At 40.1% G+C, this 27,291-nt stretch overlaps 1 protein-coding gene across 4 annotated transcripts in view; it reads right to left on the minus strand.

The window, feature by feature from the left end:
• DOCK4 (dedicator of cytokinesis 4) overlaps positions 1 to 27,291 on the minus strand; it is a 410,395-nt gene that overhangs the window by 81,577 nt on the left and 301,527 nt on the right. For all 4 annotated transcript variants that reach the window (XM_037888663.2, XM_037888655.2, XM_043549556.1 and 1 more), the window contains exons 26-27: positions 23,489 to 23,587; positions 9,728 to 9,822 (exon numbers count right to left, since the gene is read on the minus strand). In XM_037888663.2, coding sequence (XP_037744591.1) covers positions 9,728 to 9,822; positions 23,489 to 23,587 — 194 coding nt within the window. The remainder of the gene's footprint in view (positions 1 to 9,727; positions 9,823 to 23,488; positions 23,588 to 27,291) is intronic.

Consider the following 27,291-nt stretch of genomic DNA (forward strand, 5'->3'; position numbering starts at 1 on the left):
GCCATATTGTTATATTACAAAACATACTTTTATGAAGAATTTATTGTACATCTCTCGGATTACAGCACCATAGCCTATGTGAGCTAGCAGGATGATCCTAAGTGGCCATAATGAAGAAACTAATACTAATTTGACATGTTCCTTTCTTGAATATCATCATGGCATTCTGAAACGTGCTGTCAGATCCGTAAGGGGTTGTTTCAACACTTGCCATGCAGTATTGAGTGCTTTACAATGCTTTTGCTGCTGTAACTCCCAGCTTGCCTTTTGTGCTGTTTACTCATCTTTACTCTTCCTTTTGTTCTATTTCCCTTGCCCAAAATAATCAAACAAAAATTAATATAACTGTAACCTTTCTTTGACTGTTCCCAGCCTTTCACTTGAGAATCACTTAAAATTACTTAGAAGTGTAAAGCTCATTTAAAATAGCAAACTGTGTGTAAATCCTGCCAACTAACCCAGTATCACGCTTTGGGGAGCAATCCAGACCAGTGAGGGGTTGTGTCTCTGCTTAACCTTAAGTACCTCACAATGATTTGCTACTGTTGCTTTCTGCCTGGGACACTCTCAGTCAGCAACAAGCACGTAGGTCACACCCTGAGTGTCTGTGTACTATGCAGCCAGCCCTGAATCAGCAACTCTGACCCCAGCAGTCTGTCCATAGTCCCACATTCCCACTCTGGCTTCCACCGGCCTTGGTTACAACCACCAAGGTGACTCCAACACACTCCCAGTCCCAAACTCCCTAAACCATGTTCCCTGAAGTGTTCAGCTCCCTCTTAGACCATTCAGAGAAACAATAAGGTTCATTTACTCCGTTAAACACACAAAATGTACAGCTTACCACTTTAATTGGAGTTACCTAACACTTTAATTCAAGAACAGCATTGTTGGTTTAAATTAAAAGTAAAACAAGTTTATTAACAAAAGAAAATAGGATTTTAAGTGAGATCAATTTAAAAAATGCTTTCTAGTGACTAAACACTTAACCTAGCAAGATACAGACTTTCTTGAAGAGGGTTTTTTTCACCCACTGTCTTCCAGAAAAATGGATGAGCTCCACCCTCTCAGTCAGAATCTCGCCCAGAAGCCAAAAGTGCTAGTTCTTTTGTCTTCTTAAATGGAAGAGATAACTTGGGTTTCTCTGACCCTTTCTTCTGTAGTCCAGTGAACCTTTGAAATGGATTTTTCAAGCTGTGAGGAAGGCGACATGGAGTCTGATAGTGAAAGAAGCTTTACACTGTTCTTTTCCCCAACTGGTGTTTTCCCAAATGTAAATTGTTCTGTTTCTTTCAATTTTCTCCCCCTGCTGTCTTGATCTTCCTGTTTATTGTGTATATGTAAACTGAGGTAAACCCACATTCCTCTGTTTAGGACAGACCTATTTAACACCTTTACCTAGGCAAGGCCATTTGGTCTTGAACATGTTCTTGTAATATCATTCAGGAGGAATTCATAACTTTACATATAATGTTGCTACATAGATTTTACCATGATATTGTTGACCAGTGAATTAGTTTTTAAATGATATTTTCATGGCATATTCTGTACACAGATTATCACAATTGTGTCTAGTGTGTGAATACCTGGGTTCTTTGGGTCATGTGTATATTCTGCTTTCATTAATGAAAAGAAGGTTTTGTAAAGGCATTACAGTCCTTGCCATATTAAGTTCAGAGTAAACCAAGAGAGTCTTCTAAAAGTTAATGTGTACGGTTGTCAAATGATATATCTGGGATCTTAATATACATAAAAAACAGAATATACCAAAGCTTGTTTCACAGCGCACCTGCTTAACTAAAAATATGAACTTCCATTGCCATATTTCGTAAGTGCTGAAGACATACTAAAAAATAGCCCATTGGGTTTTAAGAGACAGATGCCTAGCATTTCTAACATTTAGAAAACTGCTGAAAGAACCCACATTGGTTAATACCATATAGACAAATGAGACTTCTGCAAATTAACTAATCTTTTAAATGAAAGCGACTTGTTTATCAGGAGTGGAAAGATGAATGCACAATTATATCATATTATACCTGAATATTATTTAAATATCAAATCTCTGCTTAATGTGTAACAGAAACCTCACTTTATTGTCAAGAAATATTGTCCTTCACCGCTAACGAAACATGACAGTTCTGGAATTCAGGCAAGGCTGTTCAATGCCCTGGAAAGATGCCAACCAGCTGAATCATCCAGACAAGGGAAATTATTCTAACCTAAGGATTATTTAATTAAATGAATAATACTGTGTTATTTCTAGTTTTTGACAGACACTACAAACTTGCCATCTATTAACATCATTCATAAAGTATGGCATTCATGTCGCAGAATTTTGGATTCCTCTGTGGAAGCAGATAACAGATTTAGGAGTCCTTCAACCACATGGTCTTCCATTGCAGTTTATGATTAGAAGCATTGCTAAAATGGCACTTAGTTTCAGTTAACTTAGGTAGTAAACAGATGATATACTGAAGAATAGAAACATGAACATAATATTTTCCATTATGAAGAATAAAACACACTTGTAATAGCAACATTCTTGCCAATAATGCTTAGGAGCTATAAGTGATTACCCTGTTTTGTTGCATATATAATTATGGAGTCTTGATTTATCTATTATAGATTAATGTCTGAGTAGTTATATAAATTATACAGAACAAGACAGTATCAAATGAGAGCTTTTATTGTATTCCATTGTTTAGTCATTAGAAGTGACAGACATAAGAGACAAGATCTTTTCCATGTCCCCATTTCTGTCCCATGACATTTGAAAAATATTTATTTCTCCTATTTTTATATTATTTCTCTTTTTGTTTGCAACTTTCTCAGTTTCCTAAATTTTGAAAGAGTTCACTCATATTTTGTGCCACCTATTCTCAAAGTTAAAATATGTCAGCAATTCTGGTGGTGCACATTTGGCAATTTTGCAAAGCTAATCAGTGACATTCGTCAGTGATGGACATTCAAGCACTAAGAATTGTAGTAGCTGTCATAAAAAGCATGCTTGAACACAAATCATCATCTTTGGCTCTGAACACTCCTCCCTAAGCCTCTCTGTTTTTGATTTATAGCAGACAGCATCCAACTAAAGATGACCTTATCTGAAAACACACATCAGATGCCACATTATTACTGACAAGATAATGAAAAAAGAAAAATCCTACTGGAGCCAGGGCAGCAAAATAATAATATATCCCAATATGGCTCCTTCAGCATCAGAAGACCCAAGAAGCTTTTAATTAATAGAAGTTCTGCATGTGTAAAGAGGAAAAAATAAGTGAAAGACATATATTTGTAATGTGCTATAGCTTCTCTATATGTACACCTCTCCCCCAGTCTCAGACAATGTGGTTGCACCCCTCTTCCTGAAAATACTAGATACAGTTCAGACTTGACTCTGGGGACAGGAGGGTGAGAAGACAGACTCCCACCTGTCCCCAGTGGTGATCTGACTGCTGCTGAGGGAGTATCTCTAGGCTATATCTTCCCCGGGTGCTGTTGCTTTTCTCTCCCCCTTTACCTTCCCCCCTCCCACCACAAGCATACATAGCTGAGGGAGGGCCTATCTAGCCTTGGTGCTGCAGCTGCTCCAACTATAATTTCTGTCTGATTGAACTAGGAAGTGCCCCTTCCTCAAGTGACCCTAAGTCCCAGTTGCTCATCCCTAGGAAGTTTATAGTCTGGAGCTTTTCTGACCGTGACCACATTCCTTATGTATTGTGCTGTCCTGGATGTATTCCTTAACCTGATGGATTGCTATCCATTGTTAGGATTTGGGGTCCAGTTGTGGCTGATTCTCCCATCACTTGGGCTTCCGATCACCACAAACTGAGGGACTGAATCACTCTGGAGGGTGCCTTCATTCTCCTTTGCTTCTGTTTGGAACAGTTTCAGGCCCTTTAAGGGTATGTCTACACTGCAACAGAGAAGTGGGTCTACAGCACACTTAGACATACCTGATCGAGATACTTGCTAAAAAAGGCAAGCTCATGCCATTGTGGCTGAGTGTAATCCCACCTAGGACCTTGAGTACATTCTGCAGCAGGTAGCCTGTACCACTGCATATGCTACCACAGCTACACTGCTAATTTTAGCGACATGACTTGATCAAAGGTAACTCGGGCATGCCCGTAAGTACTGCAGACACACTCCCCAAATGTAAACATGCCCTAAGAGGAAACTCTGAAGTTTTCTCACCCCCATGGAATAATGAGACCAGAAGACCTACAAGCTAAAGATGGACAAAATGACACTCAGAGTAACAATAAGTATCTGAAGTGAGAGATGAGTGAATCTTGTTGAACCCTTCCTGGAGAAGGAAAATAGAATCTTTGTACTCTAGAACCATGTAGAGTTTCAGGGCTTGTTGCTTAAGGTTTTTCCCTCTGTTTCCAAGTTTCCCTAAAGTCTCTCTAGAGGAGGAGGAATTAAAAAAGATGGCAAATTCTATTTAGTTTTGGACAAGTGATATCTGCCTTGGAGTTAGCCAGAGAAAGAGAATGAGCAGGTTGTCTCGTGACAGCGGCCACCACCTTCCTCTCTATTGCTTTAAACATGTTTGGGGAAAGAACCTCTTGTGACTCAGACCCTTGGTGCCAACTCACAGAGGGCACGCACAGGGTTTTACATGTACCCCCTAAGTCGGATACTTGAACGTAAAGTGGCATGTAAGGTTCCTAGCAAGAGCTAGTAGCCCACTGGTCATCATAACCACTGTAGAATGTATGCACATGTAATATGTAAGGAGTTATCTGTCTATACTAAAATTATTTTTTTAAGGTCTTGGAGTTAAGGCAGATCACTAGGAGGTGACATATCTCAGACATGTTCCTTTCAGGCAGGAGGTAATAGACATTGTCCAAGCAGTTGTGTATCGTATGCCGTACAATGTATCCTATTTGCACATTAGCCAGAGCCTATATAAAAGACTGCAAAATCTACAAGAGAGAAAACTGAAAGGAATAAACAATACAGCACAGGTGTGTCCTGTATATGAATAAAGACAAAGGACTGGACTGGTATATCTTGGGGGGCAAAGAAACACACAGAGTCCTTCACCTGGGAATGCAAACTGACAGCATACATGTCTCATGAAAGGGGGATCACAGCAAACCTGGCTGCAAAGTGGTACAAGGATTTTTGGTGAGCATTACTTTACACGACATCAGAGTATACAGTTAACTAAGCTTAGGATCCCGAATAAATGTTAAGATTTTATTTCATATATAATCATTTCATTACAATACTTCTACTTGCTACTACATCAGTCTCTTTGCTTGTTAAATAAACTTATACTCGATTTCACTCTGAACCTATCAAAGTGCTGTGTGTTGAGGGGAGTGGTATCTGAGGTGAAACTGGTAAGCTGAGGTAGACTATTTCTTTAGAAACAGCAGATCTGTGAATTCTGCATATGTCCAGTGGACCACAGGCTGGATGCTCCAGGGAGGCACTCAGGGCTTGAGGGTGGGAGTGTGCCAACAGCTAACTTGCAGAGTGACAGTGAGGGCTGTAGCCTACAGTGGAGTGGTTAGGTTGCCTGGGGCCAGTGGAGTTGGGGACCTGACCCATGAGAGGCTTCCTCACGCTAAGGCGAGGTGGCAGTAAGGAGCCTCAAAATCCTAGATTCCCCTGGGAAGCACCACAGCCTCTCACCTGCTTCTCCAGTTTCGGGTTATCAGGATCCAAAACCAAGAGTTTCCCTTCTTCAGGGGAGGAACCACAGTTTGTGGAAGAGAAATTAGGCTCTGGAATGCTTTTAAGCTTTATTCAGGTGGGTTGGGGGATAGTGGTTTGGTTTTTTTGGGCAATTGGTTTACTTTTCCCTCTGGTGGAGATGGTCGTCATTGATGAAGAACCAGCCTCTTTTCTTGTCTGATATTCCCTTTTATGTCTTAGCCTCTTGGCACCACTCTCCAGCCAATATGTAATTGGCAAAGTACAAGGGAACATCCCTTAGAGAGCCCAGATTTTCCTTCTGGAAAGAAGGGAGTCAGAAAAGATGCCAGATTTCTCAACGATTATGCTCTTAAGAACCTGGGCTAGGATCTTGTAGTTCTTCCCATTAGAGGTGAATTGGAATAATGAGTTCAAGAAGAGTCCTTGATCAGTGAGAACAGCTGGGTTTGCTGAACTACAGGAGCTAAAGAGGATTGCCCCACAATTCCAGAGGCATCTCTGTAGTGATCTCATTGACTGTGTGGTGATGTTAGAGCCTTAGAATGTCACCCAACCCCTCAGTACCTTCCCCGACTCAGGAAGGTGCTCAGGCTGTGAGCGATTGTGGCTCAGCTACTCTTCTGTGGCTCCTTGCAGGAAGAGAAGTTCTTAGCTTTGGGCTTTCCATGGGGACCTGCTCCGCATGACTAAGAAATGGAGAGGAGTTCAGCAGGTGGTTCCAGTTAGGAAACCAATGCATCTGGGGCTTTTTAACCTAAGCCAAAACAGAGAGCGGGGGCTCACTGCTACCCTTGAAAGCAGGTATAAGAGATAGGATTGCAATGGATAGGGTTGGAATGCTGAATCTCCACTTTGATTGCCCTGTCAGAGGCACAACAGTGTAAAAGGCCTGGTGAACATCCCCCACTTTCACAGACAAACCAGAGCTGCCTCTGGTATTTATAGTGAGAGAGGTGCAGGCCAATATTACCAGAATGGTGGAAGGCCACGATCCAGAAACCCCTTTATACAGGAATATTTTTCTCTTCACAAATCGCCACATGATATAGTATCAAAGTGAATTTTTATCTCCCTTATTCTCCCTCATGGCATCAATTCCTAGCATAAGCTATTATCATCATTCCAGTATCTATCTTATTTCATGATGGAGCTGGGCACATGGTTCCCATCTAGGCAGTCATCAATGGCATGATGTGAATTCAGTAACAGCAATGCTTGATGCTAACTAGGATAATGGTGGGGCCAATAGCCTCCCTGCAGAGCTGAAAGACTTCACCTTTAGCTGATCTGATCACCGCCAGCCTGGGGAATGAATGTCAAGGTCACTCCTAAATCTCAGTCTTCTACATGTCAGCTGTTGCCAAGCCATCTGCCAACCCAGCTGTTTCTGAAATATGTAACACTTTCTTATACTATGTTCTCGTTTTGAAGGTTCTTCTGTTTTTCTCTCTTTCATGTTTCTCGATTTATTTCCTCAGCATGATTACTCAGATGTACGTTCTCCCTTTCAGACTCATCTTTCTTATATCTCACGAAGAAATAAATGATCACATCCATTCCTTGCTTATTAGCATTTCTCACTGGAATTTAAATTCAGCAAGATGAGGAGAATTAAATCAAGTGAGAAAAATAAGTGAGGGAAAATGTTTGCCTCCTAAATCACAAGAAAGCTTGACAAATGCTTACACACAGACACATAGTCATTGGACACCAAATATTGCTGAATTGAGCCATAATAGGCAGGGACTGTGTGATGCTCTGTACCCCGGGGGAACACCCAGCACCCCCTTGTTCATCCTTGTAAAATGATTGTGTGGGATCCAATGCAAAGTTTGTTATGTTGGGTGTCTTTGGAAGGCTCATGATGCACTGAGCATGGTTGTTATAGTGATGTTATAGTAATTGTTACAGTAATGTTATAGGTTATAATTTCATGTACATAGTTATGAGGCTGAAAATGTATCCTCATGGCTTAAAGCAAACCCAGGCAAAAACTCTCCAAGAATAGAGAGGCAGTTCACACCTCAACAGGGCAGGTATGGGACAAACCCAGCCCAGCCTCACAGGAACAAAGGATGCTGGTCTACGCAGCAACAAAAGCGTCTGTTAGGGGTAGTCTACACTGGCAACACTAAAGCGCTGCCACAGCAGTGCTTTAACGTGGCTTGTGGGGTCGCAGCACAGCACTGGGAGAGAGCTCTCCCGGTGCTCTAAAAAACCACCTCCACGAGGGGCATAGCTACCAGCACTGGTGCACTGTTTACACTTTTGTTTGCGCTTAAACTTGCTGCACTCAGGGGTGTGCTTTTTCATACCCCGAGCGAGAAAGTTGCAGCGCTGTAAATTGCCAGTGTAGACAAGCCCTTAAACCCTTCCTTTGGTCAGTTTGGAACTGCGATGAGGTAATGATCACCTGACTCTGAAGGGGGTGGCAAAGCCAAGAGGGAAGAAAGGACATGATAAAAGGGAAAGACATTTGCCATGCTCTCTCTCACCTACATCTACAGGCATCACACCAAGCAACTGAAGCACTGATCAAAGGGGAGAGCCTGGCTGAAGAGCAACCAGCCAGCCTGTGGTGAGAAGCATCTAAGTTTGTAAGGACACTAAAAGTGTTCAGATCAGCTTAGAATGCATTTTGCTTTTATTTCATTTGACCAAATCTGATTTGTTATGCTTTGATTTATAATCACTTAAAATCTATCTTTATAGTTAATAAATCTGTTTGTTTATTCTACCTGAAGCAGTGCGTTTCGTTTAAAGCGTGTCAGAGACTCCCCTTGGGAGAACAAGCCTGGTACATATCAATTTCTTTGTTAAACTGACGAACACATATAAGCTTGCAGCATCCAGTGGGCATAACTGGAGACTGCAAGATGGAGGTTCCTAGGGTTGTGTCTGGGACCAGAGATATTGGCTAGTGTCATTCGGTTGCACAATCCAAGGAGCAGCTTACTTGCCAGGGGCTGTGTGTGAACAGCCCAGCAGTGGGGGTTCTCACAGCAGAGCAGAGTAAGGCTGGCTCCCAGAGTCGAGGATTGGAGTGACCTAGCAGATCACTGGTCCGGATAACACCAGAGGGGAACGTCACAGACTGCTATAATGAGTTTGTACAGCATCACTGGAGCCTACAGGCACTGCCACAACACAAATAAGTAACACTAACAATAATAATGACAGGTTTCAGAGTAGCAGCCGTGTTAGTCTGTCTTCACAAAAATAAAAGGAGTACTTGTGGCACCTTAGAGACTAACAACTTTATTTGAGCATAAGCTTTTGTGAGCTACAGCTCACTTCACTGGATGCAATGGTTTAATTCCTGTCAGGTGTCACCCTTGGGATTATAACAAAATGTTTTGCTGTTTAGTGATCTTGGTGAAATTAGTTTGGTGGTTTCAGTCCAGCTGCCAGTGATCAGTATCCAAATCAGAAAAACTGGCATGCTGTTGTCAGTCTCTTAGGTGCAAGAATGGAATAAGCAAAGAGGTGGCTTCATTTCAGTCTTTGAGGCATATTGGCAGGGCAGTGGATGGAAGCCTACGCTACGCTGTACCTGTACCTGTTTTGTGAACAGAGAAGATCAATTTGGGCACTTTCACAAGCCCTAATTTTTTAAAAATGTTCTTGCAAAAGTTTGATTTCCTTTTGGGAACAAGCAGATCTGAATCATTACCAAGTTATTATTTTAATAAACAGTTATTTAGATGAAGTTCTGTAATAATTTGTCATTTGCAACTTGGAAAAGAAAGATAGTAATTATTAACAACTGCCTTTCTGTAAACATATTTAAGAGGGCTCCATGTTATAAAGAGCTGATTAAAATTCATTATCAGCAGTATAAAGGATACTAGTTAGGTCATGAATTTGTTATGTGACAATTAATTAACTGAAAGGATCAGGAGAATTATAAAAAATATTTTGTGCTCATCAAATATTGTAAATGGAAAGATTTAAAGGAAATTTTGCATATTTATTATATATAGCACACACGTATATTCACTCCTCCTGAACATTAATTATACTGTATTTAAAAATGTCTTACTTGTTCGCAACCAAACGCATCACAGTCCAGTCTTTTGGAAACATCTCAGGTCGTATGAGTATTCGAAACACAGTAAAAATTTGCAGCAGGAAATCCTAGGGAAGGAAGAGAGGAAACCTCACTCTATCTTTTTGTTAAAAAAAAAGAAAAGGAAAAATGAACTCCAGAAATATTTTCATAACCACGATAAAAGCAATTACAAAGAACAGAACCACAAACATATTGTGACACTTGTTTCCAGGAGTACTTCTTTTCCACACTTTTTATTTACTTCCCAAGGAAATGTCAATAGATTGTTAACTCACTTTTCCTAAAAATAGGGAAATTGATTTAATGTGTTATTTGAGTGACAGTGACATACAGAAGGGGGAAATCGCAAAGATACTCCAAGTTTCCCACACATACATTTCCACAGAGGTGTTTCCAAGAGCACTTTGCAAGCCAAAGCAACATTTCCCAAGTATTACAGAGATCTTAATGTCTCCATGATCATGTCCAGTTTTCATCACTCCTAAAATGTATAAGAGAATCTCCACTTTATGCAGCAGGAGGTCAGAAACAGAGGGGGACACTTATAGGACTGGGCAATAGTGATGAGTAGGCCAGAGACTTTTAACCCCAGCTATCTTGCTTTAGGCAGGTCACTAACCTCTCTGCTTCATTCTTTTCATTTGTAAAAATAGCTAATGTTTGTAAACTGCTTTGAGGATACAAAGCACCATTTCTGAGCTAAGTAATCTCAAATAATTTAAATCAGTGAGATAAATGAAATGACAAAATTAAACAGCCACTGTAGAGAGTCTTTCAAATCTTTATAAATAAAAAATTCCTGGACAGGGCATTACTTCCAATGGCCCATTCTTCTTTTGTTTAACACTGTCCGTATTTTTCTAGTAAGCAAAGTGAGCATCACATCATGAAAAATGTGATGCGAGGGATATTATTGGCTGAACAGAATCAATGCAGTACATGACCTTGAGACAATAGTATTTGATTCTGCCTATCTCAACTGTATTGAATTAGCTCCCTATATGCAGATACAGGCTCAGGATATCTAATAGTTCTGAATGCCCAGATGTACATTTCAAACACAATATTTACTGAATTGTAGGTGATGGACATTGTCTGAAGCTGAGATGATTCCTGAGAGAAGCACTGTAAAGGGGAGTACAGCAGCTAAGGATGACATTCAAGATGCCAGTGCACAAAAATCTGGAAGCAGATTACACTGACCAGACTCCCCCCCGCCCCCCGCAGCAGCATGTTGAAAAAATCTCTGTGTTTATGGTATGGAGGGCATCATCTGTCATGGATACCAGGCTAGCTGCATAGCTGTCCCTTCTTGGGGTCTCTCTGAATGAATCCCTCAAAGAGGTCAGGCCTTGGGCCTTTAGCTCTCTGAATTTATCCACTCTCAGGCCTGGTCTACACTGGGGGTGGGAGGGATATGGATCTAAGTTACACAACTTCAGCTACATGAATAATGTAGCTGAAGTCGACGTACTTAGATCTACTCACCGCGGTGTCCTCACTGCGGTGAGTCGACTGCCGACACTCCCCTGTCGACTCCACCTGCGCCTCTCACTCTGGTGGTGTACAGGAGTCGATGGGAGAATGCTCGGGGGTCTAGACTAGACTAGACACGATAAACCGACCGCCGCTGGATCGATCGGCCCCGCTGATCCGACCGGTAGTATAGACATACCCTCAGAGTAGGACCTTGGCTATAGCTTCTTGATACTAATCATATCTAATTCAGCAAGTCTAACTGGGGATGGGCCCTGCCAGGGTTTCTCTTTGGGATCCTGTGATAGCATATGTTTGCAGTGAGACAGAAATGTCTTCTTCAGAACAAAACCTAATTTATTTTGACCAAAAGACACACAACGCTTAGGAAACTATATTTACAATGACAGAGACCTGTATGCATATTCTCCTCCCTAAACTTAGCCTCTCTGCATAGAGAGAGAGATCAAGGGGTCTGGCTTATTCCCCATCTCTGAATTGGGAGAAACAGCCTGTACTGCTTGCAGCCTTTTCCCTCTGTCTGTATCTTGGTCAGATTGTCAGCCTTTTCACTGGTACATCCTGGCCAGTCTCTCAGATCATCCAAAAAATCCCTCCCTTTTCTAGGGTCTTTGAGGAGCTAGGTTTCCTGATGCCAGGCTTAGCCTTGGGAAGAGTAAAGATGGATTGAGCTAGCTAGGTGAATTTTCCCACCAATTGATGGCCCAGCCATTGTTATCTTAATTCCTTTGAAGCTGTGTATGTGAGGCTGACTTATCCATTTCACTGTTTTACTTTCCTGCCAGCTTTGTAACGACCTCTTTACAGCCTTCTTTGATATTGCTGTCTGTATTCACTCACATGCCATGGAAAACAAAGTCACACATAACATAATATAGTTATTTTCCTAGTTTGTCGCACCATTTCTGATCAAAATTTGTTCAATGCAGCTTTTTCCTCTCTAAATGTGTTTAAGTTAACAACAAAAATCCCACCTTAAAACAAACAAACAAATCAAAAACAAAACATAAAAGCCACACAAGCCTTGGATTTCAAGGGGTCTTAAAATAACAACACATTTAGATACCTTGATTACAATCTGGGTAAACTACACCAGAACAATTATTTTCTAAATTGAATAATTTTAACAGAAAAAACAAGAATATTGCAAATCTGTTTCATAAGCCCAGTGACAAATTATATTAAAACAAAAAATGCATTTGAGGTGCCCGATACAGTAATTAAGGTTGTAAATTTGCAGATATATATATATATATATATATATATATATATATATATGTAAAGCACGACTGCAAATGTCCAAAAAACCTTAATTACTGGGCACCTTAAATGCACTTTTAAAATTTAATATATACATATAAAGCCAGAATAATTCATAGCTAAAAGTTGGGAAAAGGTGAAGCAAGGGGAGAGGAGTAGGAGGAGAGAAACATTTTCCAAAACTGAGCTTTTTGTAATATTTGCTGATAGACTGTAATGTCTTCAAAAGAGTAAATAATCCATAGATAATTTTTATTTTATTTTATTTCTTAGAAATCATACAGTGTTTGGTTTTAATTTTTGTTTAGGTTTTTTTATTTTGGTAACACATTTACTCAAGGATCCATTACAGTTTTGTGGGCAAATGGACAGGTACATGTATACATTTAGTTACAGTTCAGCTATTGGTGTTTTACTGTCTGGGGCATTAGTTTGCTAGAATCCATCCATATGTCAGCACTACTCCTCCCCAAATACTTAGTGCCAAGCAGTTTAACTCTATAATCACTTTAAAATAAATTCCACAGCACATTTTTTGTCAGAATTATACCTCCAGGAGACATAGGATAGAAAAGTATGATGGAATTGCTCATTTCTGTTTCATGGTCCCTATATTCCAAAATCCTTATGAGGCATTACTAACAGGTACTACTCACTGCAAATCAATTTCATAATCTAGAATTCCAAATACACTTGCTTTTCCATAAGCTATTGTCTCACACAGCTGTACCAGCCCCAGTGAACACATCATAATGATTCAGGAACAGATTTTAACATTTAAAAAGCATTTCAGCTGGCAGTATAACTGCAGTAACATTTGGTTGGTTGGAGTATAGTTATAATTAATGTCTCGTATATCTCAGATTTTAATTGGCAGCATGGGAGTAGTTTCTTCTTTTTCTATGCTCCAGGCAACCAAACACTGTCTCTTAATAATCCTAACTGAAATTTATATAAACTCTTCCATATTTTACTGCAAGATTCAAGCCACTTCACAAACGTGACATTTTGTGCTATTTCTTCCAGCAGGAATATTCTTTTGTGCCAACAAATGGAATATGTGTACTATTGTGATTCAATGCAAGGCACAGCCTTTTGAAATAGTGAAGGTCGTTTGTTGATTTCTTCACAAGTGCCTTTGAGCTTTGGTCCATATAGTCTTCTTACACGGAAAAAACCTCCCCAAACTAGGGAAGCACAGAACTCAAAGCCTACAGGCTAAGGGGGTAAATTGGCTTTAAACCACTTTTGCACCCTTCCAATCATGGGCTGCTCTAGGGGCTAGAGCATGGCTGTCCTATAGGCCACAATGCTACATCCTGCATCCCTATCCTTGACATGCCACTCCTTCCCCCAGTCCAGCCCTCTCCACTTGGGCTTGTGATGGGGTACTTGGAAGGCAATCCGAGAACTGTCTTCCACAGTGCCTGTGCTGGGGAGAATCCTCCCCAGACTGCAATTGGGACTTTTAAGACGCCTTTTTACCACTCCAGTCCTCTTACCCATTGTGTGAAGGGCCAGAGCAATGATAAAGATCTCACCCATAGTCTGTAAAATTACTATCCTGTCCTCCTTCAAATCTCTCCTGTATACCCACTCTGTCACTTTGTCCATGGTAAACTATGAATTGATAAAGGTTAGGTAGATGGCCAGCAGGGGCTTCTGAGCTGTGCACATAGCTGGCTTGCTTGTATTGCTGTTTCCTATTCCTCCTCCTCTTTCCCACTCCTTCCTAGTTTTTGTAATTCCCACTGTTCCATTTCATCTTAAATTAGATTTGAGCTCTTTGGGGCAGGGACTGTCCTTCCACAATAGTGCTCTGAACCGGACTGGTGCCCCTACACATTATTATAAAATATATACATTAAAAGTTATATACAATTAGTTTGTACTTACTGGTGTCCCTCCTCCCTGCCCCCCCAAAAGAGAAAGAAAGCAGTAGCTCTGCTACTATAAAATTATACTGAAAGGTAAACAAAAAGACATACATAATCTTAATTACATAGACTTGAAAGCGATGCTGCCAAATGAAATTGAGTCAGTTTCAAAAACTGAGTTAAATGGAGTTTCAAGTGCTATATTTCTGTCCCTGAATCCTTTGTCATTTTCTTTCTTGTCATTTTACAGCCTCATTTCCGTTCAAAAGATATTTTTTCTTTTCCTTTTTGCAAGGTGAAAGAACCACATAAACAACTTGGTGCACTGACCAAAATGAAACAATAACTATATTCAAAGCACTGTCATGTACACAAAATAAACTGAAGAAATGTAGGACATATTTGTCTATATACACATCTCTTTCAGTTACAACAATCTGAGGTATTACTTCTAGCTGCATTAGATAAAAAAAATTAGATACAAATGTTACTTTTAAATTGATGTTTTCCTTTAAAATATCTTGGATGTTATATAGTAATTAATGAACTGTGCAGAGAGTCTTTAATAGAGTTAGGTGAATATTGTAAACAAAATTTTGTACCATTAAAAATAAAATTCCACTTTGATAATACCAGCAACACCTTTAGTTCCCTTTTCACAATTGTCCACATATGTGAATTTTTGTTTGCACAAGCATTTTTGAAAAGAGAAAATGTCATAAATACTGTGCAAACATATTCATTCAGATGTTCATACTGCAAGTGTTCATATGGTCACCTTGAAAATCAGTAGTTTAGGTGACTAATCATTCAGCACAAATAGCAAATTACAGGGACAGAATACTGAAAGCAATATTCACAGTGAGAGCAATACAAAGTCTAGAATATGTTTACATAAGCCATTTACAAACTCCCAAACCCTCTAGGTTTTCAAATTACCTTAGGAGAGCACACTGCTCAAATACCTGGCAAAGGTGCTAATGAGCTGGTATCACAATGCAATCATCTGATGTCTACTATCATTGATGTCTTGGCCAACCCACCCGCTCTGCACAAAATACATCAGAGTGACTGTGTAAGTCTCCAGTTGTTATGAAAGAACTGGTCTGGATGTAACCCGCATCCATCTTGTGCACTTACCCACCATAAGCTGGAAGTGAGAACACCACATAGCAAGAAAGAATTTGGCCTTGCTTCGGCAGACAAAGACATCTCCACAGCTGTGGTGTTACTAACAAGGATAGCTGACCTTGGTCTGGGTGCCTGTGTTTGCAAGTTTCTTGTGAGCTGCTTTGCTGATAAGTAAAAATTATGAGTTCTTTGCTGCTGTTAGGGAAATTGTTAGCTTATTACAAGTTATTTTGAGTTATGTGCTTTGTCTGGAGAAACCTACAAGGAGTTTAGATAGTGTGTGCACTTTGGAGAAGCCTCGGAGAAGCTTAGACTTTCTACGAGCAAGACGACACTGACATTTATCTCCCCAGCTGCGAGGAGGAAGGCTGGCCACTGGAAACCTGCTGCTGCCACTCACCACCACTTCAGACTTTGAGTAGCTATATTCTGAGGTGCTCTAGACTATTGCTGTTTTAGATGTGTGCTTAAATAAAAACAAGGATTTTTTGGGTGGAAGCACTCTTGTGTGCACCAGTGATTTATCAGACAGAGGTGCTGTGTCCCCCACTGCTTTATTTCTGGACACTGCCTGGAAAATAGAGAATAGTTACCATAGCTTTGAGTTCAGATAACCCTGGCTAACAGCAACATAGCAGAGAAATGTCATCAGGTGATAGGTGCTTTTACTTTTTAAAACTTGATTTCATGTTGATGCTGTCTTTTTTTTTTTAAACACTACAAACAGCATATCATGAACATTCAGTGGCCAAAATAAAACAAACATAAGAATACAGAGGTAAGTGGCATGATGTAGTTTAGATAGGTGTTGGCCTAAAGCATACTTAAGACAAACAAAATGATTAACATATCAAATGAGAGAGAAAGAGAGAAGATTAACACAAAATACTGATTCCTATCTGCACTTTTTCCTTTTCAATTTCCTTATTTCAATTTCAGAAGTGCAGGTATGCCTATCATGTGTACTGAACATATTCTCAGTGAAATCAGCAGTAAAGCTTGCATTGACTTTGATGGGAGTAGGGTCCATCTCGTGGAAAATAAAAGATGCTCGAGATAAGTTCCTGGGACCTGCTCACTTTGAGGACTGACATAGCTGACTATGGCTGCTTTCTAAAGGTCTTTGTATAATAACAGGGGAGTGGGGGTTAGGGGGTGGTTGGGAATACAAATGTGTTTCAAACCAAGAACTAAACACCACTCAAACAATAATCCTAGACATTTTCAATTTTGCATTCCTGAAGCATGAATAAACTCAAAAACATTTTGCCCAGTAAGTACTTATAAACTATACATTTCCATATTTCATGCAGACTCAAAACCTCTGGAAATAAACTCCTAAAACTAAATCCTCATTGGAATCAGCAACAAAAAACAGCGTCTTAAAATTAAGTAGGAATATAAACCTTATAAAAATTCTTACCCAACTTAGTTGCCCAATTCTCCACAACATACATTAATTACCACCTTGGACTAATTACAGCTACTATAGTAGGTGAAAATTTGTATTAAATCAAGAAATGTAATACAGATTACCGCTCACAGAAAATATCTCAGTATAAGAAAGCAACATCTTTCTGAACTAATTCATCCCAGAGATGATCTCTCAACATCATCTTATTTGTTCTACAAATATAACATGGAACAGAGAAAACTTCATCCAGACATCTCTAACTGTAAACAAAATACATTTTGATAAACTTTAATCTCAGTCTGGACTGTGCCCACTAAAGAATACATAGTACTTTTCACAAGAATGCGGTGCATACCTCTCAAGGGCCATGCATTATTTGGGACCTCCAGCACCTGGCCCTGATTGTTAGAGCAGTCCCACAGTCCTGCATTGCAACTGCAAAGTCCCTGGCAGGCTGATGTCCCTTACCGAAGGACTGGAGGTTCTTGAGATTGGACATGAGATTCTGAGGCCATTGGCCCAACCATGAGCATTTGACTTCCCTCTGCCCACAGCATCCTAAGAGATGGAGTCTCCCACAAGAGGAAACCAAGCAATCGTAGAGTGGTGTGGAACTACTACTCACAGAATGCACCATGTCGCCACCACCACCACTCTCCTCTGCCTTCTCCTTTGTTCCTCCCCTGCTTGGTAGTCTCTGCACAAAGCCCTGCTCAAAAAGTGTTGGTTCATCAGGGGACCCTGAGACACACCATTGCAAAGGGGGACAAGGACATCTCCCAGGGAACAGATACTGTGAAATATACTGTCATAAATATAAAGGGAAGGGTAAACACCTTTAAAATCCCTCCTGGCCAGAGGAAAAACCCTTTCACCTGTAAAGGGTTAAGAAGCTAGAATAACCTCGCTGGCACCTGACCAAAATGACCAATGAGGAGACAACATACTTTCAAAAGCTGGGGGGTGGGAGAAACAAAGCCTCTCTCTGTCTGTCTGTGTGATGCTTTTGCCGGGGACAGAACAGGAATGGAGTCTTAGAACTTAGTAAGTAATCTAGCCAGATATGCGTTAGATTCTGATTCCTTTAAATGGCTGAGAAAATAAGCTGTGCTGAATGGAATGGATATTCCTGTTTTTGTGTCTTTTTGTAACTTAAGGTTTTGTCTAGAGGGATTCTCTATGTTTTGAATCTAATTACCCTGTACAGTATTTACCATCCTGATTTTACAGAGATGATTCTTTTTACTTTTTCTTCTATGAAAATTCTTCTTTTAAGAAACTGAATGCTTTTTCACTGTTCTTATTATCCAAGGGTTTGGGTCTGTGGTCACCTATGCAAATTGGTGAGGATTTTTATCAAACCTTCCCCAGGAAAGGGGGTGTAACGTTTGGGAGGATTTTGGGGGGAAAGATGTTTCCAAACAGACTCTTTCCTAGTAATATACCGTTTAGATGTTTGATAGTGGCAGCGAAAGTCCAAGGGCAAAAGGTAAAATAGTTTGTACCTTGGGGAAGTTTTAACCTCAGCTAGTAAAAGTAAGTTTAGGAGGTTTTCATGCAGGTCCCCACATCTGTACCCTAGAGTTCAGAGTGGGGAAGGAACCCTGACATATACACTGCATTCTATACGCCTCACCTCAGGGAAGACAGACAGAGTAATATACTGTGTGTGTTACACCCTTCACACCCCCACTAGGCAGTAGATGATGAGCAACAGAACACCCCTGCCATCTGCCGGGCAATAGTAATTGAGTAATTTGTGTGTGTGTACTCTGTAGAGAGTTCCCTTCCTTCCCATGCTCCAGAAACAACCAAGCGATATATTGTGTGCATCATTCCTCTCAAAGCATCTATTCCTTGTGACCTTTTATTTTATTGTAAATAATGGCTTTCTACCTAATGTATGCTTTAGTTCACAGAATCATTATTTAGTTTCATTATAATATGTTCCAGGCCTTTTGTATAGGTGTACATTTTTTAAAAAAAATTAAGGAATAAAAAATTTTATGTCCCTCATTCTCTCTCATATTTCATGGTGAGCTGTCCCTCATTTTGAGAGTTACTGCCATTCTTTTCAGAGTCTGGGGGTTGAACAGTATGATGGAATGTTAGAACTGACACTTAAGGGATCCCAACTATTATAGCACCGTGTAGTAACTAGTGCATACAGAAACAGTACGACTTTTCAAAATTTACTAGATTTAGACTCTAAGATATTGTAAATGAAATTACTGGTAAAATGCTATTGAAAGTTTAGTGAACTCTCTGGCTGTTATTCACCATTACGGCAGATTCACCATTTCAGTACAGAACTGAAGTCCTCCAAGTAGGAACATATACTAACTCCAAGAAGGCTCACTAGTGGACCCCCCATGGCTGCACAGCGAGTGAGTGGTCGAAGAGTGGATGTGTAAGAACACTCCACACTCTTTGCGTGCCACAAATTAGGGCTCCTCACCAGTTCCACATGGCCCAGAATGGAGGTGTTTGGGGTGTGGCAAATAAGTCCACAATAATGAGGATCCAATTGATAGAAGCTCCTATGTAGGGGGGTTCCAGTTCCTGTTCCACTCGATGGCCTGGATTAGGCAAACACAGAAAGGATGCAAGGATGCCACATACTCTGCCCCTAAATTCTGTCCTCAGTTGATGGTATTCTTTTGATGACTTGATGCAAAGAGTCGTTAAATGTATCCTTTTCCTTGGGGCTTGATTTGAGTGTTGGTGCATAAGCACTAATGATGTTCACAGAGCCGATGGTCGTCTGAAGTTCAAGTGAGATGATATGCTCTGACTTCCCAATGGGTGTTTTTAGGAGCTTTACCCTAAATTGTTTCTCACAGTGAAACTGACACCATGCAGATGATTTTCTTCACTGCTTTTACCTTGTCAAAAGAAGGTATAATTGGCCTCTTGGACAGAACTAGCATCTCCAAGTCTTGTTTCCTGGAGTGCTTCAATGTCAACATTGAGTTTGTACAGCACAGTACAGCAGTATAGTCTATCAAAGCTGACTTCCGCATGCTACTTTTGTATTGTAGGTCGTGACTGTCTGTCAATCCTGGACACATGGTCCTGACATTCCAGCTTCCAAGCTGGGAAGTTCTTGGTTTTTTATTTTTGCCAGGTGCAAGATTTTGGTCTGCCTTTCAACTTTTGGTCTAGTCCCATGCGCTCCATGAGGCAGACATACCATGCTGGGTCAGCACCTAGCTGTCTGGGAGCTGCCCAGCTTTGTGTGGGCGGGGCTGACCAATGGAACGCAGTGATTCTTCCCACCATCGAAGGTGATCTGTGGAGCCCTCCTCTACGCCAATCAAGTGAGAGTTTATAACCTGTAACTGCCACTTTCTGTGTTGTGTCCATGCTGCCAGAAAGGATGGAGTATCCTCTCCATGTGATGTGGCTGCAATAGCCTGGCTGCTTTGCCCATGTATCAGCGTCCCCCTCTGGACTTCACTGGTTTGTACCAAAGGAATGATGGGAGTTGATATATTTGGAACCAGCTACGCTGCAGGAGATCTTCCCTCTCCCAGTGCAAAGGAGATCTTCCCTATGCCCTCCTTTCGGGGCTCCACTCCTCGATTGGTTATCAGACACAGCTGAAGGGCCCAATCTATCCTGTGTGGATGTGGTTGGCAAAAACACTGAGTGAATTTGCTCATCCGCCTTTTGTACATCGCCTTTGTGGACCTAACGAAAGCATTCGACACAGTCAGCAGAGTAGGTCTATTTGCAATACTAGATGCCCACCAACCCTGTTAAGTCTTATAAGTTCATTCAACAGCATGAGAGCAACTGTCCAGTTTGACGGGTCCACTTTGGACAGCTTTGAGATGGAAAGCGGAGGGAAGCAAGAATGTGTTTTTGCCCCTACACTCTTTGGAATCTTCTTCTTGGTACTCTTGAACTGTGTGTTTAAGGACAGGAAAGATGGAATGTATTTCCACACAAGATTGGATAGGAAACTCTTCAACCTGTCCTGACTAAAGTCCAAGACCAAAGTTAAAAAGGTGCTAATCAGGGAACTTCTATTCACTCATGATGCTGCCGTCATAGCCCATGATGAAGATCTACTACAAGAACTCATGGACCGCCTTTCAGATGCTTGTCAGGCATTTGCTCTCATCATCAGCATTAAGAAAATGGTTGTGTTAGGACAGGGAGTTCCACAAGATCCTTCAATCACCTTAAATACAAACTAGCCAGAAGTAGTCCAAAAGTTCAGCTGTTTAGGTTCTACAGTGACCACCATCCATCTCATTGGATGAAGAACTAACTGTTTGCATTGGAAAGGCTGCTACCACCTTTAGCAGATTAACTAAAAAAGCATGGAACAACTCAAAGCTTACCATCAAGACCAAAATCATAGCTTTCCAAGCTTGTGTTCTCTCAGCACTCTCATGTATGATGGGGAAACATGGACAACTTATGCTCATCAGGAGAAAAGATTAAACAGTTTCCACCTACACTGTTTCACTGCATACTCAACACCAAATGGCAAGATAAAGTCACCAATGCAGAGGTTAATCAAAGGGCAAATTTACCAACTGTGACAGCCCTGCTCAAGCAAAGATGACTCCGCAGGCTGGGCCATTTGAGTATGTTGGAAGATGGATGCATACCCAAGGACATGCTATACGGGGAGCTATCAGATGGAACAAGAACAGGACATCACAAGCTTCATTATAAAGACACATGCAAATTACATATGAAGAAATTTGGAATTGATCCTGACCAATGGAAAATCTTGGCAAGTGATTGTAACAAGTGTCGCCATCATCTCCAACAGGGTATCAAAGTCCATGACAGAAGCTGGATCCTACAGCTTGAAGGAAAAAGAGCCCATAGGAAGCCAGGAGCTCCCAACCAAGACACATACATTTGCAATAACTGTTAAAGATCGTGCAAATCTCGGATTGGACTATTCAATCACACGAGACATTGAAAAACCATCTACACCATAGGCTGCAATTCCCAGCATCTCTCATAGACAAGAGGATGCTAATAAATAATAATAATAATAATAACAATAATAAAAGTTCTGTCCTCAGACAGCTACAGTTTACACAGGCTTTGTGCTACAAGGAGAAGGGGTGAATATTACCCTCTACGCACAAACTACGATCCCCTAAGAAACTTCCACTGTGTCTAGAAACTGCAATAATGATGGTTTTTCTTTATCAAAATTAAAAATGGAAGTAACTCAGGCATTCTACCAATAGTATAATAGCTTACATTAAACATAAGCAACATGCTAATCTCCCTATGCACATGAGTGAAGTCAGCCGTCGTATTGGAAGATGCTAGGATAATATCTACTGTGACAGGTTGGGGCCAGATGGCTACAGGAGAGTAATAGAAGGCAGATATATTAGCTCCAGGTTAAGTAGGTCCCTTTCCCCTGGGTAAGGTAACAGGGAAGGTTCCAGAACAATCAGGAGCCTTCTGGAGACAATTAAGACAGACAGGCTGATTAAAACACCTGCAGCCAATCAAGAAGCTGCTAGAATCAATTAAGGCAGGCTAATCAGGGCAGCTGGGTTTAAAAAGGAGCTCACTTCAGTTTGTGGTGTGTGTGCAAGGAGCTGGGAGCAAGAGGTGCAAGAAGTTGAGAGTGAGAAGGCGTACTACTGGAAGACTGAGAAGTACAAGCATTATCAGACATCAGGAGGAAGGTCCTGTGGTGAAAATAAAGAAGATGTTGGGAGGAGGCCATGGGGAAGTAGCCCAGGGAGTTGTAGCTATTGCACAGCTGTTCCAGGAGGCACTCTAGACAGCTGCATTCCACAGGGCCCTGGGCTGGAACCTGGAGTAGAGGGTGTGCCCGGGTTCCCCCCAAACCTCCCAACTCCTGGTCAGACACAGGAGTCGTCGAACTGGACTGTGGGTTCAGAAAAACGGCCAAGCTGAGGGCTGCTGTGAAGCTCCAAGGTGAGCAAATCCACCAATAAGCGCAAGACCCACCAAGGTAGAGGAGGAACTTTGTCATACTACTCACTATGGAGGGTCCTGGCACTTTTAGTGGACAGTGTCAGGGATCTACAGGGTTTCATGAGCTATACGTAGAGGTCTGTTCTTTCTGAATCTGGTACTAGTGTGAGTATATTTTCTTTAAGCTGCCAGTCTGTCATTGCACCATGTCACATCAATTAAACTGTGGCTGATAGGAAAAATCCAGGAGAGTTTTGTCTCCCTGGATGGAGGTTTTTCATATTTGTAACTTGGATTGTGATTAGTTTATTCGCTGTGATGGGGTTAGAGAGTGAGGAAAGGGCTATAACACTATTCTATAGTTTTCCTTTCCCCATTCCTACCAGCTTTAAGTACAGAAACGACAAAATCCTACCCACAGCCACAAAAATTCCCCTGAGTAAACATGAATGAAAAAACTTATGTAGCTATTAGTTGTCATCAGTGTGTCAGAGAAACAGATTATATTTAAACATCAACACACCCCTTAACTGAGACAGGAGAGTTCCTGAACAGACGCAGAAGAAGAAGAAGAGGAGAGAACATTTAAAGGCATAAAACTGAAGATCTGTTACTTACTCTCAGGTCATCCTTTGTGCTGAATCTATCAAGAAGTTGCTGGTAATGTCTATCGGTCATTTGTCGTAATAGTGACAAGAGACAGGAAACAAATTCCCCCTAATGCAAACCAAGAGAGGAAATGTTATACCTCAAGCCCCAAATATAGAAAACATCAGAACAATCACATTATGAAACTCTTAAAAACAAATTAGTAATCTAAAGAAAATGAGCACTGCAAAGGCTGAAACAATTTTCAAAGACATTTCTTGATATTTTGTGTAATATTTTCTTATTAATAAAAATAGGGCTATAATCCTTTAAAATGTCATATTTTACCTATGGATTTGCTTCCCACTTACATACTTTTGTTTTCCAAATGCAATTTCCTCTACGTGAATCAGTTCAAAAGCAACTAAAACAATACAAGCATGACGTGAAAAAGTAATCAATATAAGCTGATAGTATGTTTACATAATAATGAATTGTTTCCCTTGCAACTATATTTATGCATCTAGTTTACATTGCAAAAATTCCATCTCTTCCTGACCGTTTGCTTTTGAAAGAAAACATAAATAAAAATATTTTGCAACAATTCTGGGAAGAACTCTTGTTTACCTGTGGGGAGGGAAATGAGGAGGGAGATCACAGGAAGGAGAAAAGGAAGGACAAAAAATTTTGAAGTATTTTTAAACACTGTTTTTGTAGTTTGCCAGCCCATATATTTTGGGTAGATTTTTCCCTCTCTTATTTAAAATTTGAATTTTTGAAATACTAATGCTGTGTCTTCACTGCAAAATGAAATAGCTAACTAACGTTGAGAGTGCGCAGGCACTATAGTTTTTACCTAGATGTTGCTAGCCGAGATAAACCCCATTGGGGCTGGGAGGGGGTGGAGGGAGAAGGGTATTTGTTTTATCTTGACTAGTGACACCAAGATAAAAAAAATACCTGTGCCTTGTCTCTACTAGGATTTTACACAGAGATGGCTCTCAAGATAGTAAACACCTTTTTTTGCAGAAAGATGTAGCCTCAGATTATTATACTAATAGCCTGGGATAGTTTGTTTCTCAACCTTCGGCCCCCAAGCATAATCACCCAGGCTACCACTAGTACTTTGTAAACAGGAAGCATCTTTAAATGATCCTTTAAATCTTTAAATCATCTTTAAATGATCAGATTATATCCTATATTCCTGATCCTTGCTGATGATCTTCCCTGATCATGAAGCTTTTATAATATTTTAAAATATTTTATATTTCATTATATCTGCAGAGATTCAAGCTGAATGTAATGTATCTCAATACAGTGTACAAAAGGAAAAAATGGTGGTCTGATTAGATTAGCTGTTTAAAAAAACAACTACACGTTTCTGTGACTGCTGTTCTCCTTCAGTTACAAGCCAAGACCCCTGTGTGTCATTAGGCTACTTAGCATAAATAAACAGTGGAGTAAGTAAAAATGGCCTTATCTTACTTTAATCACAGCTAGATCAACACATTTGGACATGAACCTCAAATACACATTCTTTAAATAAATGAACTGTGCAAACTTTTCTTTTTGTTTCTATGTTTAGACCCTTCTAATCACTTACACTGCATATCTTCTGCGACCCCATATTAACTTTATATTACAGATAACATACTGAAGTTAAAATAATACACTACAACATCAAAATTACATTTTATAGTTCCACATTGTTACTATATGGTACACAACTTGATTTTCAAATGAGACAGAAGTTGTAGCCAAGATTTTTTTAATGGGTTCTTAAAGCTAAGTTCCTAGTTCAGCCTTAGACACCTAAAAAAGTGGCCTAATTTTCAAAAGTGATGAGCACTCAGTACCTCCCACTGAAATTAACATTGGTACCTATTTTGAAAATCTTGGCCCAGTTTCCTGCCAATGTCATTTACAGAACCAGGGAGTGCAAGCAACATCATTCATTTCTAAGTAAGACTGAAAGCATAGTCTGTACATCTTATCCTCTCATACTAAAAAGCATAGGGGTAGAGTCTACCACCTTAAGTCACCTTACTTCCACAAGTAGTCTCATCAAGTTATTTTCCATTTTCTTCCATAAAGAACAAAATTATTTAACACATATAGCACTGACTATGTTGCAGTAGCACTCGGCTGTAACTCATTATGCTTCACAGGGACTGTAATTCTAAGATTTCACATTCCTTTAATTTAAATTTTAAAAGTATTTTGTAAATGTGAAAAGCTTCACTCTAATTGGTTTCTTTCAGCAATCTAATTGTGTGCAGATATATTTCTCATAAAGCAACCTAAAGGGCTAATTTATTGACATCACTGCATTACTCCAGTTCATGCTGGTGTAACTTCACTGAGATCACTGGCCCTGGAAATTATAAAGTTTTCTTTCAGGCACACAGCTTCAAGCCCCACACATCCATCTCACAGAGTGCACTAAATAATTCACAGCAGAACATAAGGTAAGATTGAGATAGAATATACATCTATGCAGAAACACAATGCAGGATGGGCCTATGGCAACACGGAGACATAGTTTTGAGACTACTTGCAGACTGAGGCAGTACCCAACGAGACGAAGAGTGACAGAATTTAGGTGATTGTGTTGCCATAAAGCCTATATCCCACCTCACAAAGAGCATTTAATGATACAGGATTGACTCATGGCAACATGCTGGGCCAGATTCTACCATTTGTACTCATGTTGGGTGGTGCCTTACTCCACAAATAGTTCCAAGAACCTGGCTCAGTGTGCATGCCGTACTGCATGATGTTCTCACATAAATGTATATAATTGCCTTATGCTGTGCTGTGAGTCACTTCCACATTAAGTATTCTGTGAGGTGCGTGTAGTAACGATGACAAGCCTTAGTGATGCATATAGAGCTAATGAAAACTTTATAACTTGCAAGGCCCTTCACAATCTAATTTTTGATAGAGTGATGAATTAGCCCTTTATGCTAATTTACAAAAAAAACAGTATCCACAAACAATTGGATATTTTAATGGAAACCAATTACAATGGAGTTTTGCCACACTTCCGACCCAGTTCTACAACTTTTATTTAGATAAAGCAGAACTTCCCTATGCAAGAAGTTTGAACTTCAGAGAACATTTTTGCAGTTTAAAATTAAAGAAATGTGAAATCTTAGAAGTACAATCCCTCTGATGCATAATGAATTGGAGCACAGTGCTACTGTAAAACATAAGATAGTCAACTCATGGTTAACTTTACAAATGCTTCCAATAATTTTGTTCCCTGTGGGAGAAAGTAAAAAATATTTTCCACATGTATTAAATACTTTTTTACAATGCTTGTCCTCAGAGGGAATTCAAGTTGAAAGGCTAGAATCCCTATATCATTGGAAAAATAAAAAGTAACAGTGTAAGGAGCTGGTCTAATGAGATGGAAAATCAAAAAGAAGGAATGTCCAGGTACTTTAAGTTTTTCACAGAAAACTCTGCTGAATGACCAGTAAGTGACCTGCTCCTCTTACTCAGGTGCTCTTTTGTAAGGCCACTACATTTCCCCTGCTGTGTAAGATTTTATTCTCCCCAAATACAACCTCCTTGAAAGCAGAGCAAAGTGTAGTTTCGTTTTATTTCAAGAACACTAACTTTTAGAGAAAATCCCAGTGACTGCACTAAAACCTTTTAATGCATCAGCCATTATATAGTGTTGACCTAAATACCACTTATGTTCCCTGCAGAACATTGATCTCTTGACTTTAGTTAGCACGTTAGAACTGAAGCTCAGACCCAGATAAGTGTTGCTAGTTTTTTTATTTATTTTTATTATTAATTATTATTATTATTATTTTAATTTT

Source organism: Chelonia mydas, chromosome 1 (genome assembly GCF_015237465.2).
Source record: "Chelonia mydas isolate rCheMyd1 chromosome 1, rCheMyd1.pri.v2, whole genome shotgun sequence".
Lineage (NCBI taxonomy): Eukaryota > Metazoa > Chordata > Testudines > Cheloniidae > Chelonia > Chelonia mydas.